Raw genomic sequence first — 14,105 nt, forward strand, 5'->3', positions numbered from 1 at the left:
TTATAAGTATGTAAATAGGCAATATGTTAATAATAGGCATGCTAATAAGCAACTAGTTAATAGTTAAAATTTGTCCCTATACTAAAGTGTTACCTAATAATAATACTGTAGCTTCACCTATCATAGGTATTTACCACAGTGGATTTTACCACCAAAACGTAGACTAGATGGACTCAAATTCCTAGATTCAATAAAATGCAACAATGATTGATTGCAGCTGCAGTAAGGGAGAGTAAAATTTTATAGTCTCATTGAGAGATATATGATTTGATTTTATGAATGACAGAGTGTGTGTATATTCTAATATGATTTGTTTTAGGACAAACACAGCAATGAATTCAAATTAATTGAATGAGAGAATGATCACTAATAAGAAAAAGAAGCCACTAAGCACAGCCTCTCTCTTTCTATTTTTTCTCTCTCTTTCCAAAGAGCCCCCTAGCCGGAGTCATGCAGTCCTTCAGAGAGCGGAGTGGTTTCCATGGCAACCAGCACTGCTACCAGCAGGAACCCCAAGAATTATCGCGCCTTGAGAGTTATAGACATCATCACAGCCAGTCCAGACAGGGCTATGAGCCACACTCTCTAGCTGCTGCAGGGATGTCAACAGCGGGAGCGGGTTCTAAAGACTGTTATGGACAGCAGTCCTATCCCATCTACACCAGCACCAGTGGTACTCAGACTAAAAAACCTTATAGAGGAGCCAAAACTCCAAACCAGCATCTGCAGGCTGGCTACAACAATCACATGGGCACTGGATACACAGCCCAATACATGAGTGAAGGTCATTTGCAGCAAAAATGGGATGAGTCACCTCAGATGACCCAATTTGAGCAGGACATGGTGGGACGGCTGGAGTCTGGGGTCAGTGGGTCATCCCAGTACCTAGAGCAGAACATGCTAGCTATTTCTCAAAGTCAGTGCCATCTACCTTCGCAGTCCTCTGCCCCAACCTATACAAGTCCCCATCAACAGGGCCTCCCACCCAATCCAGCACCATCTCCTTTAATGTATCCACAAGGTCACCTCAATTTCCCCCAGCACTCGCAACACCCGTCTTCATCTTCGTCATCTTATATGGAGAAATGTAATGCAATGCCGCATGGCTACAAAGGCTATGGTATACCACCTAATGCTCAGTATGGAAGACAGCTTGGCAATCACAGCAGTCTAAAACAGAGTGGATACAGACCTCAGAATAATTACGGTTATCAGCAAACTCCATCAAGGTCTGGATTTGAACAGAGTTCCCTGCAAGGAATGTCTGGTACACAAGAGAACCTTCAGAAATTCCAGCACTATAATCAGCCCCAGCAAAACTACTGCATAACAGATATTTCTGTAAGGTCACCAGAACAATACTATCAGACCTGCAGTCCAAGCTCTAATCATTCACCTGCAAGGTCTGTGGGAAGATCTCCCTCATACAATTCCACACCTTCCCCCTTAATGCCAAACCCTGATTCATTCCAGTATGGCCAACCTCCCATCAACCCTGGGGCTTCATCATCCGCAGGTCTGCAAGACCAAAATATGCTGATGCCTCCTCATACTCATTCATCACCCAGTGTGAATCACCAGACCCAGAGCTATTCTGGCTCCATGAAAGAACGATTTTCGGAAAAGCTCTTGTCAAACCCCAGTTTGTGGAGCCTCAATGCCCTGACATCTCAGGTTGAAAACATCTCCAACAATGTCCAGCAGCTGCTGCTGTCTGAGGCCCTTATGGCTAACAAAAAGACCAGCAAGCGAAATCATCCAAAAAAGGGAGAAGACTATAGAGGTCAGTTAAAGGGTATAGAAGAGTCATCTTGTCCTGATAACCAACATGGTCCTCCTCCATCCGATGCTTACACCATTTCCAGGTCCATGACCGCAGAACTGCAGGAGGGAGGATACTCTAGCAGCACTGAGGACCAGATGGACAGGAGCTACTACTATTTTGGTCAGGAAAAAGGTCAAGCACAAACCCAGACACACTCACGTCTCAGCCTTGACACAGTGTCTACTTGCTCCATAAACTCAGCTGACGATGTCTCCGTTAGGTCAGGTGACTCAGTTCGAAGTCTCCAGAGTGTCGCGTCTGAGGATAATCTCAACTGTGACCCAAGAGTACAGAGAGTACTGACTGGAGAAGAGCCCAACAGCTCTCTCCGTTGCATTAGAGATGAGAGGTCTCCTATCAGTGTAACAGCTCCAAGTCCGATGAAACAAGAGAGCAATTCACCACCAGACATAAAGCGTTCAGAGAGCACTCTAAAGGAGAACTTTGAGGAGTCAGCATGGACGGAGAGGATGGCTGATGAAGAGGAAATTGGACAAAGAAAGCTGTCTGCAGAGCATGAGTGCAAACGAGAGGTTGCGGAAAAGCAAGAGAAGTGGCTGGAGGATGAGAAAAGTCCTTCTCTTTTTCATAAAATAAATAAACCAGTATTAGAGGAAGCTTATTCTTATGAAACAGAAGAAAATATCTACCAAGGGCTGCAAAACAAATTTGACTCAGAAAAAGAAAACTCATCAGAGATGGACTGTTTTTCTGAACTTAATCACAAATGTAATGAAGGCACAGAAATAAAATCAGAAAAATTCAAATCAGAGCCACAGTCCAATGCTGAAATGCTTGTGAAAACATCACCCAGCAATTCAGGTACTGATCTGTATTTGCCGGAAAAAGAAGAAAATTCAAAGAGTGAGGATTCCATAGAGAACCTCGCATGCACTGAGGGACCAGTGGACACCCTTGAGGAGCAGCCGTCTGTCCTTTCCCATAATTCCACCGAGGTGAGAGATGAAAAGGAGAGTCTGACAACCTCAGAGGAAGTTGTTAATAATAGAGCAAGACAACAAGAGTCCTTTGCAGAAGTATGCAGTACATTTGAGGAAATTGGAAACATGCCACAAGTCAACACAGAAACTGCAGAATGCTTTGCCCAGGACACACAACACAGAGGCAACGAAAGGAGGTCAGCCATATGTGACATTGCACCTCAGCCTCACACTGCCAAGAGTGGCTTCTCAGCTCTCAATGAGAAAACAACACCTTTGGCTCAGGCTAGGGATCATCACATCGATCGTAGTGATGCAAAGGTACTGGAGCCTGACTCTCCTCAGTTGCCGGGCAAGTCAATACTGCACTCTGCACCATCTTGGGCTGACACCCCACCCTCTCCCAAGAAAGGGGATGAGGATATGGAACTGGGGATAAGCTGTCCCAGTGCAGTGACTCCCTCAGCCAAACCAGAGCCTATGGCCCCATCTGCACATACAAGAATATTCGGTAAGAAACATGCACGGGGCAGGAGAAGACTAATGCATTCAAGTGTGGGAATCAGAAGGCAGCTAAGTGTAGAAGGAGACAGTGCTCCACCTTCTGCCCAAAATCCCAGTATGCCCTCCAGCAAAAGCACCCTTATTCTTGACCAGATGGAAACTGCACGCCAGGATATTAGCAGTCAAACACCAAAACTTGTGACAGAGAGTTTACCATCACGGATGTGCACTCGCTCCTACGGTTCACAAAATAACCCAAAAGTCTGCCCTCAAGAGAGAAAGAAACCAGGTCCAAAGCCTGGTCCAAAACCAGGTGTGAAGCCAGGTCCAAAACCAGGTCCAAAGCCTGGTCCAAAATCAAATCTAAAACCTGGACCGAAGCCTAGTCCAAAATCAATTCCAAAACCTGGTCCAAAACAAGGACCTAAACCTGACGTTATGCCCAGTGTAAAACCTGGTCCCAAACCAAGTTTAAAATGCACAGGGCCCACAGAAAATGCAAAGCCTGGTCCAAAACCTGCTTTAAAGCCAGGTCCTAAACCTGGTCCTAAATCTGTTTCTAAACTAGGCTCAAATCCTGCAGCTTTAGCAAGAGAAATACTTGTTCCAAAGCCAAGTCAAACCACCGCAGAGTCAAAGACAATTGAGGGCTCAGTACCTAAAGGACCTGGCCGACCAAGAGGAATCACCTCTAAGATCAAATCAATAAAGCGAGATGAAAATGTTCAGATTACAAAAGACCACACCAAGGACACACACTGTACACATGAACTTATTTTGCAAGATGTGACCACAGCATTAACTTTGGACACACTTGTTGGTGTTGTGGACACCACTAAGGATGAAACTGTGGGTTCCACTTTGGAATCTACTCTAGACAGCAGTTGTGTGAAGTCCTTAGCAAGAGATCAGAAGTCCATGGTGCTGAGATCACGGAAACAAACCAGAGAAAAGCTGACTGAAGTTAAAGAGCAAGAGAATGATAAATCAACGGAGACACCTTCAGCAATGTTCATACACTCCCAAATACAGAATGCCACTGTGGATCAGTCATGTAAGACTGAATCTTCAAATCTTGAATTACCTAAGCAGAAGGATGTTTCTACAGATTCACTTCAACAACCAAATGAAGAGGTGGTTTGCCTCAAAAGAAAATCCAGTGTACCGTCCTCAGAAACCAAAAAGAGAAAGAAAGGTGTGCAAGAAAGTGAAGTGAAGACACAGGAGCCTCCATCAGATACAGTCACAGGAGTCTGTAATGCAAAGGGAAAGCGAAAGAGAGGACAACACTTGCAAGCAGAAACTTTAAGCGCCACTGTGACCACTGATAACCCTCCCACTGATGACGTCGGTGACATGCCTTCTGTACCTCCTCAGTGTCCCACTAAAACCAAATATTTGCCTCCTCGGAAAGGCAGGGGACTTAAATATGAGGCAATGGTTCAGAAAATCACATCCCCGGGGTCCAAAAAGCACCCTGTAAATATCCAACCAGACACTGTACCAGAAGAATCAACATTAAAACCAGTGCCACAGGTATCAGAGCAGAAAGAGACAATGAACGCCCCTGAGGTGACTCGCGAGGTGGGCGAGAGTACAGTAAGTACACAAGAGACCCAAAATACTGGAATTCAAACTCCAAGGAAAAAGAGGAGAAAGTGGGCCACTGTAGAGAGCAGCGATGCACCAGATGTAGCCCTGGAGGCTGGGAGCCTTGTTATCAACACACCAAGGCTAGCCAAACAGAGAGCCATTAAAAACAACCATGAGATGCATCTGAAGCAACGAAAGAGGAGGAGAAAAGGCATTGAACCACCAGAAAGCATCCCCATTGTGGAGCAACAGACTGATATTTTGTCCCCACCTCCACCCACCTTCTCTTTACCAGAAACAGGTGAACAGACACAGTATGAGGAGCCACCAACAGAATTATGCTTACCACTAATAAAACCCAAACGAGGCAGGCGGCCATCACTCAAAATCAAACAGGAGGAACTCTCAAGTCAAACAGAAGATGACAAAGTAAAGGAGAAAAAAAAGCCTGGGCCAAAAAACAAGGTTATGAATGTCCTCAAAGTTGTAGTGAAGAGGCCTAACATAAAGACAAAATGCAGCAATGATCTCTGCCCAACAGTAAAAGGAACATTATCAGACTTGTATCCAGCAATGAGTAACGACAAATGTTCTTTTAGACCATATGTACACATTGACAGCTCTTTGGAGCCAGCATCTCTTTGTACCATCGTCAACAGGCCTGAGGAAGAGCAGATGCTCAGCCAGGCAAGAAAAAAGAGTGCAGCTAAAATGAAAAATCTTGTCACAGTTACCAAGACAGTATCAAACTCCTCAGTAATGCTCCAGGGGCCCTTAGTTAACAAAAGCCTAATTGACAGGTGTCTAACGTGCTGCCTATGTGGAAAGCCAGCAAATTACAGAGAGCTTGGGGACTTGTGCGGCCCCTATTATCCTGAGGACTGCATACCACGGAAAATGCTGTCATCAACACACAGGAATGATTTCAGGCAAAACAGCAACTGTGCAAATGAGACAGAGGTCAGCTGCATCACAGAGCAAATGAACTCACAGGGTGCATGTGAGAAGGATGCCTATCAGGAAGGGGCAAGTGAAGGACACAGTGGGCATCCCAGGAGGGGGAAAAGGGCAATTAGGGAACAGTTAAGAACGCGCCCCACTTTGCGGATGAGGTTCAAAAGGCTGCTGCTGTTGCAGAGAAGACTTGGTGGAACTTCTCCCTCTGTTGGTGAGGAGGGCAGTGGAATGGCTCTGCAGAGACTGCAGACGGAGGCTGAGGCGAAAGAGCACTGGGCTCATGAAGCTTGTGCTGTCTGGACCACAGGCATAATACTTGTAGGAGGCAAACTCTTTGGGCTGATGGAGGCTGTTCAGAAAGCTGCACATGCAGTAAGTGTTTCATTGACATTAAATGAACTTCATAAATAACTTCCTGTACAGAGCAGATTTCAGAACATGTTTTGATGTTTGGAATAGTATACTCAGAATTAGCAATATACACCACACTGTATCCCACAATGCAATGTGCTTGACTCAAATGAAAACAAAACAACTGTAATATCATGTGTGAGTTTTTTCTAAACACTGTCAGAACACACACAATTCGATTAAAAAAAAAAAATAACCTAATTTCTGAGATGAGGCTGATTTGATCTATATTTCTGACTTATTATCTGTTTTTATTTTTATTTATTATATAATTCATAAAAAAAAAAAATTCAAAAAAACCTTGCTACGTATACTGCGTTAAGCTAATTGAGACTTGTTATAGCACTTGCATATTATTGCTCTTTTGTTGATTTTGATTGCTTCCGTTGTCCTCATTTGTAAGTCGCTTTGGATAAAAGCGTCTGCTAAATGACTAAATGTAAATATTAAAAAGAACCCAGTAATGATAATAATATATCCACTGACTTTAGTGGGTCTGGAATTGTATTAGTTTTACTGTATTATCTGCAACTGGTGGTGGCTCAGGAGGCTGTCAGGAAAAGAGTCAATATTTTAGAGAGAAGCTCCTCAGGCTTTCTGTCTCATCACAGAAATGCTCCAGGTGCCAAGGTGAAGGAGCTTCCATCTGCTGTAGCTGGAAGAGCTGTACCCAGAGGTACCATTATGTCTGCGCCAAAGAGATGGGTAAGAGTTCTGCCATTTAGAAGTGTGCTGTGTGTTTGTGTACAATATTTACCGTCCATCTAGTGACTCCACCCATGAAGCTCTGTTTAGAAACTAAGCAGGGTATGCAAGCATATATAATTACTAGATCCCTCCTCATATACCATACTTTCAACTATTAACTTACTGAGCGGAAGGTTCTGACCAACAGGTTAAAACAACTAACCGCACTTATTTTGTGTGTGTGTGTGTGTGTGTGAAATTTGGCTATAGGTAAATTTTGACACTGGTGCTGCCAGAATAATTTTTCTATAAGGTACTTCACTTAATTAGCCTTATGCGCATACATGACCATATCTAGTTTACCTACTTTAATTCTTGTTGTTCCTTGGAAGCTCTTACTGAAGCTTCCTGGGAACTGGTTTGACTGATAAAAACCTGTGTACTTCAAATCCCAGAAGTTGCATAGAAATGGAACTGGCAGATATCGTCGGCTCTGGACAATATGCACCAGATGGTTCATGAATGCTCCATGGCGTGTCATCCAAGGCTGAGACTAGTTCCCCTCCATCATGCATTTCTCTCTCCCATCAGAAATTGCCATCATAGAAAGTGGCGGTTACATCACTGGATATGGGTTAAGTCAGAAATGAGGGCGAACTGGGCTTGCTTTGCATTTCCAATGGCATCTTCTAAATTCTACCTTTAATTCTTTGTCTTTCTTTCCTCTGTATCTTTTCCCAGGCTGCACATTTCAAGAAGAGACCTTCTCTATTAGGTGTCCGAAACACAAGGTAAGCAGGTGAATTGGTTTCACACGCAGCAAAGGACATCTCTGATCTAAAAGACACCCCCATTATACCATGAACTTCAGTGTCCTTGTAACGTTCTACCACCTCCCTAACAACAGCGAGGAGTGAAACTAGACAGCAGAGCACAGTTTCTCATCAGCACCATCTCTCAGGGCAACAGATGAGCCCTGAGCATATCTCACCCTTATCTGTCTGCTATTGACTGGGCAGCTCTCCACTGACAGGAGAAGTTAGTGAAGGGATGTTAATTAGACATTCTAGGCTCTCTCAGTCTCCTTGTTCCCCTTTAGGAGCCACAAACTTTAAAGAGCAGAAAAAAGAAGACATTTAGAAATGCTGCTTGATGATTATTACTCGATGGGGAACGGCCAAATTTTTCACTCAAGGTCTTGGATCTTGCCTGAAGCAGAAAGCCATCCAAAATCTTTCAAGCTCATACAGATTTTTTCAAATGCCTAAACCCAAAACATTCTGCATTATTTACTCACCCTTCATGTCATTACAAACTCACTAACAGGAACATCTCTGAAGAATCTTTACACAGATCTTTTCCATACAACCACTGCTCACCACAAATGTCAAGTACCAAAAAAGTCCAATCAACGTCAATCCAGGTCAAGGTGCCATCTTGGTGCCATTGTAGATGGGACTGCTCAATCGGGTCCTGGTTATAATATGAAGATTCTTCAGAATGTTTTCTTCTGTTCTACTGGAACAAAGAAAGAAAGAAAAAAAGCATATGGGTTTGGAAAAGCGCCAGAATTAAAGGAATAATCCAGGTTCAACACAAGTTAAGCTCATTTGATAACCCTTGTGGCATAATGTTGGTCAATACACACATTTTCAGTTACTTGTTAGTTGTTGTGCCGGGCCAGTTGTGGTTGCAAAGGTGTTGAGTGTTTTTTAGCATTACTCTATGCAGTTGCTAGGGTGTTGTTACGAGATGGCTATGTAGCTCTCTAGATATGGCGTTAGAATTGTTTCACTGACGGCAAGTTACATGTCCAAGTTTAATACTTAGGGTTAGTGGTTTGTTCAAATCCCTGACCTAAGCTTTCTGCAGTAATATTCATAATGCTCACCTTTGCTTAGATTCACGTGCCTCTTCATTCTTTTTATACTGTTCCATTTTGCTGGCCCATGCGCCACCTACAGGTAATCTGTGAACTACAACAGAGGTAGGTTAGGGAGAGAGAAAGGAAAAGGGATAGACTGAACAAGAAAGACCGAGAAAATGGGCATGGCAGAAAGAGAGAAAGAGAAATGATATTCAGCAGTAGTACAGCTTCCTCTCGGAGACAGCGAGACAAAACCTGGATGGAGATCAAAACACCCCGCCCTCCTCTCTCCCCCTCCCTTCCTCTTTCGCCCTCCCACGACAAAGGAAGAGGAGAACGGAAAGAGAGAGAAAGAGACAGACAAACAGAGCAAAGGAGAAAGTTCAGAACAAGCAGAGCACACATCAGCAGGGGGATCTAAGGGCTTTGGGTCTCTGGGATGCCAATTTGCCACTTTAATGAAAGCGAGCGGTAGAGATACCACCCCCGTCCAGGTCTCCCAGGAAATCTCCACCTCCTCTTCATCTTCCTCTTCTCCTCGGTGCTCACACGCACTCAGTGGCGAGTTCTGTTCTAGGTTCACGTGGCTTGAGAACATGACAACAGCAATGCAGCACAGGTGACGCTCTAGGTCAGGCCAAAGGGGGGCAGTGCAGCAGGCAGGGCAGGAGAATGATGCCGTTCTTTCCCCTGTTCTTGCATAAGGAAAAGCTCCATTTGCATTTCCTGAAGGAAAAGTCAATTCTGGCCAGGCAGAAAAAAAGATATTGTTAAAATTTGGGGTAAATTTAGGTTTTAGACTTCGTTTCTGATTAAATAAAATGCTGCTTCCAATAAAATGTTGTTTTGCAATCTCATGTTCATCCGGTGATCATGGAATCATCTCTAGTCACTGCACTGACTAGGTGACGAAAATGGTTAAATATTAGTGCCGTCAAACGATTAATCGCGATTAATCGCATCCAAAAAAAAGTTTTTGTTCACATAATATATGTGTACTGTGTATATTTATTATTTATATATAAATACACACACATACAGTACATATTTTGAAAATATTTACATGTATATGCATTTATATTATATATAAATATATTTAATATATAAACATAACATATTTTTCTTAAATATATACATGCATGTGTTTGTATTTATATATACATAGTAAATATACACAGTATACACACATATATTATGTAAACAAATCTTTTTTTTGCATGCGATTAATCGTTTAACAGCACTATTAAATATATGCAAAAATTAAAAACCAATCAGAATTTAGTATGCAACATATGGAAGAAAAAGGACGCTAATGCAAATGTTTCATTGTAGTCAGATTTTGAATAGGCTACTGAACATTCTATCAATGTAGTTCGAAAGAGATTCTCCTAAATTAAAAATAAATAAATAAATAAAAAGTTTAAATCTGGAAAAGCCGTCTGCATATGCAACTTCCGTGACGCAGAAGTGCAGTTATTACAGCTGTGATCGGATCACCCGAGATGGGTGATATTACCAGACGTAAACAGATCCTAAGTTAAGCATTTCGGGCTGAACTAACCGCCGATGTTTGTTTGGAAGAGCAGAACGTTTGATGAATATCAATGCAGTCCTTCCTTGCAAACACTGTAACAAGGGCAGCGGTTGCGTCGCGGTGTGAGAGAGATGCTGATTACCAGCGATGAAGAGCAAGAGGATTAGTTCAGAGATCAGAGAGAAAGCGAGGGATCGGACCCAGAGCAGAGGAGGGAAAGAGAACGAGCGCAACGGCAAGAAAAGCTGCGGAGGAGGAGAGATGCATAAAACAAAAATAGCATCCATGCCAGCGCAATTAGGAAACGGTCCTGCAGTGTGTTTCAGAGATCCCGGCTCTACGGTGCTTTCATATCGGCGCAGCGGCCACTGCTCCAGCGCAGGCAATTAGAGAGCTCATGCACTGCGTGTGATGCACATAATAAACAATGCGCGTATAGTGCGCCTCTGCTGCCGCATTCCTAACACAGATTACAGATATATAGCCTAACAACAATAATAACAATATTTTATGTATAATATATCTGTCAAAAGTCATAAAAAATAATATGAACTCCATAATAAATGCAAAGATGTTTTAAAAATAATAATAATAATAACAATAACAGTCATTATTATTATTATATTGTTGCTTTATTATTATTATATGAATTATTATTGTTATTATTAAAATATTTTGTAATTATTACTATGAGTTAAAAATTGTGTAAATTAAATATTGTGCAAATGTGTGTACATAACATTTTTATTTTTGTTATATCTGCTAATTTTTGGTTAATATTTTGTTTAAAATGTAAATTAATTTAATTTAATTTAAATAAATGAACAAACAAGAAATTAAAAATAATAATAAATAAATAAATCCCAGCACTTTATTTTTATGGCAAGAAAATGAACAGGATAGAAATTAGGTATGGGAGCTTACATGAGTAACAACTTTTCATGAAGAATTTTGAAACTGAAAACTAATGTTGATGTTTCTGTAATTGTATTAAATATGTTATTTATTGTTGTTATTTAAAATTTAATAATGTAATTGTATTAAATATGTAATTATTATGTTTTAAAGTGAGACAAATCTTCACAGAATTCATTAATCCATTGCCTAAAAAGTCAAATGTATTTTGTATTTAAATACATGTAATCTTAGTATTTTTTGTATTTTGAAAACACAAAAATACTAAGCTTAAATGTATTTAAATGCAAAAAGGTAAACAAAACTAAAAACTAAATAATATTTTGCACATAGGAACTGGCTTTTGTTATAGTTAAAGAAATATTACAAAAGACTGACAGCATGGAAAGTTGACGATGCTGTAAAATAAAATAATACAACAATATTTCCAAGAAAATAAAAAGCAACATTTCCATCTGAGTAGGCACAAATGAACACATTGTAACCTAAATAATTTAAAATTCACTTCAGTTGTGATAAATGTTATTAATATGACTTTCCTCTTTAAAAACTGTTAATGCTGTATATTAAGACATATGAGGGGGGAGTATATGACTATATGACCCAGCAATATTTCAGAAAGCTCCAGAATATTTCCCCACTCTAACACATTTCAAATGGTTCTGTTTTTCAGGAAATGTAATATCCCGGCGCATGAGGACTGGTGAATGTCACCTATGCAGTAGAACAAGGACATGCGTCTGCGCTGTGGGCACCCAAAACACCGAGAAAAACTGGGGCTTCAGTAGAAGCACAAAGATACTGTAGCAATACCGACCCAAGATCAGATCAACTCTGAATCCATCCGGCCCAGTCCAAACACAACAACCTTCACGACCAAACGCTGAAAAAGGGAAAGACGCTTTTGTTATGAATCCGAATGTGCCATTCTTCCATTTTATTCCGTGTTCTGGAGCGGATGTTATCAGTCGGGGACACCTGGTGGCAGATTTGGCCTGCTGCCCCAAGCACTGGCTGGCACAGACGCATTTCCTCTGTGGAAGGGGAATTGAAATTTGAAGATGTCATGCAACATGCACTCACTGGATGTATTTCAATAGACACTTACATGTTACAAAAAAACAAAAAAAACAAAACAAAAAAAAAAACATGAAATTGTACATGGTGTGCTTTACAGGTCTAAATATTCTGATATCATGAAAAAAAAGAACATATAAATGCATTATTTTAATATATTGCTACTCCAAGATGTAGGCTTATTTTCATGTGCACTTGAAGACAAAACAGCACCACTGAGATGTCAAACTGTGCAACCGGATGACTAAAATATCCTGCGTTCATGTTATGTGTATCAGCTGCTCAGCATTTAGGGATAGTTCACCCAAAAACGGAAAATTCTGTCATCATTTACTCACCCTCGTGTCATTCCAAACCTGAGTTTCTTCTGTGAAACAAACAAAAAAAAGTGAAATTTAAAATTCAGTCTGCATATCACTCAATTTTAAAGTAGCCTATTTATGGTGAATTCTTGTCATTTTGGAGTTTGACACCTCCAGTCCCCATTGACCTTCACTTTTTGGAAAAGGGCAGCTTGGACATTCTTCCAAATAACTCAAATGCACAAAGTCAGTCATACGGGTTTGAAGCGACATCAGAACAAGTAAATAATGTCAAAATTGTAATTTTTGGTTTGAACTTTGAACTTACAAAAGCCTCAGCAATGTGAAACGATCTATACCACGAACAGATTTGACGTTTCTGTTCATGTTATTTGTGAAACGATGCAGAAGACAACGTGAAAACTGAAAATGAGAATTCATAGTCATTTAATCAGATGTATATGTGACTAACATATTATAGCCTTCACTTCACTGCAGTATAACAGGTAAGAGCGCGCATAGAGATGACAGAACCATCACGTAATTCTTTGATTCCTGATTCTAAGTAATTGTGTATATAAGTATTTGATGCTGTTTAAATGTAAGATGTGATGTACTATTATAATTGTGTATAGTATTTCTTAGAGATGTTTATTTTCTATAAAACAAATATGTTATTGCTTACAAAAGTTATTAAAACATTGAATCAAAAGGACTTTTTTGGAGTTGTATTTGTTCACAGCTCATACGGCAGTGTTTCTGAGATGTTTTTCTATGTAACGCTGCCATGAAATATAATAGATGTGTGAACATGAACAGCTGTCTTTGGAATTGAGATCAAAATCACGTTTTGTTTTCTTTCTGTGTAATTCAGTGCTATTATGCTTAAAGATGTCTCTGTCTCACAGCCTGTGGTCCGAAATTACATCTGGAGGCATACAGAAACAGATCTATGCCTGCTTGCTTTCTTAACACCTTTATTTACTCTGCTGGGCGCTTCAGCTGGTTAAGCAAGGTAAAAACAAAACCATTCTATTTCAGGTTAAAGAGTTTTGCATAAATGTTCCGCACATCTGAAGGGAACATCTCACCACTGGCACACATGACTGACTTCCTATATTTATTTCTGGGGCAAGTTGCATAAACTTAGCCTCTATGTTATTAAGACAGTGCCTAGTTTGACCAACTAGCAGTTAACCAAGGGTTAATCAGTCTTAAATTGATTATATATTCACCTTAGACTAATCTACGTTTTTATGTAACCAAATTTGTCATTTTGACCAGTCTTAAAGAACAAAATTAGTCTAAACCTTTCAAGCAAATTTTTGGTTTGTAGAATTTCATTCTAACATTAATCTAACGTTCCCCTAATGTTATTATAACGTTCCAGGAAAGTTCTTAACGGAAATAGAACATTCGTTTTTTTGATTTGTGTAACGTCATTAGGGAACATCCTCTGTAAGTTATTTTTAGGTTAATTAACCACCATGCA

The 14,105-nt window shown here is 40.6% G+C and overlaps 1 protein-coding gene and 1 long non-coding RNA gene across 6 annotated transcripts in view; one reads left to right on the plus strand and one right to left on the minus strand.

Moving 5' to 3' along the window:
* The window catches only part of LOC131536159 (uncharacterized), a 58,271-nt gene extending 49,729 nt beyond the window's left edge, over window positions 1–8,542 (minus strand). Inside the window, exon 1 of the long non-coding RNA XR_009269872.1 lies at window positions 8,298–8,542. This is a non-coding gene — a long non-coding RNA (uncharacterized LOC131536159). The remainder of the gene's footprint in view (window positions 1–8,297) is intronic.
* Window positions 1–13,319, plus strand: part of LOC131536156 (retinoic acid-induced protein 1) — a 56,171-nt gene extending 42,852 nt beyond the window's left edge. Inside the window, exons 2-5 of one of the 5 annotated variants that reach the window (XR_009269871.1) lie at window positions 433–6,192; window positions 6,843–7,552; window positions 7,660–7,709; window positions 11,908–13,319. Coding sequence is in view for 4 of the 5 variants with exons in the window: in XM_058768879.1 (XP_058624862.1) it covers window positions 433–6,192; window positions 6,843–6,936; window positions 7,660–7,709; window positions 11,908–11,916 (5,913 nt within the window). In the remaining variant the exon portion in view is untranslated. The other 4 variants (XM_058768879.1, XM_058768882.1, XM_058768880.1 and 1 more) reach the window with 4 other exon arrangements.
* Window positions 13,320–14,105: the final 786 nt, after the last annotated feature.

This window comes from Onychostoma macrolepis, chromosome 03 (genome assembly GCF_012432095.1).
Source record: "Onychostoma macrolepis isolate SWU-2019 chromosome 03, ASM1243209v1, whole genome shotgun sequence".
NCBI lineage: Eukaryota > Metazoa > Chordata > Actinopteri > Cypriniformes > Cyprinidae > Onychostoma > Onychostoma macrolepis.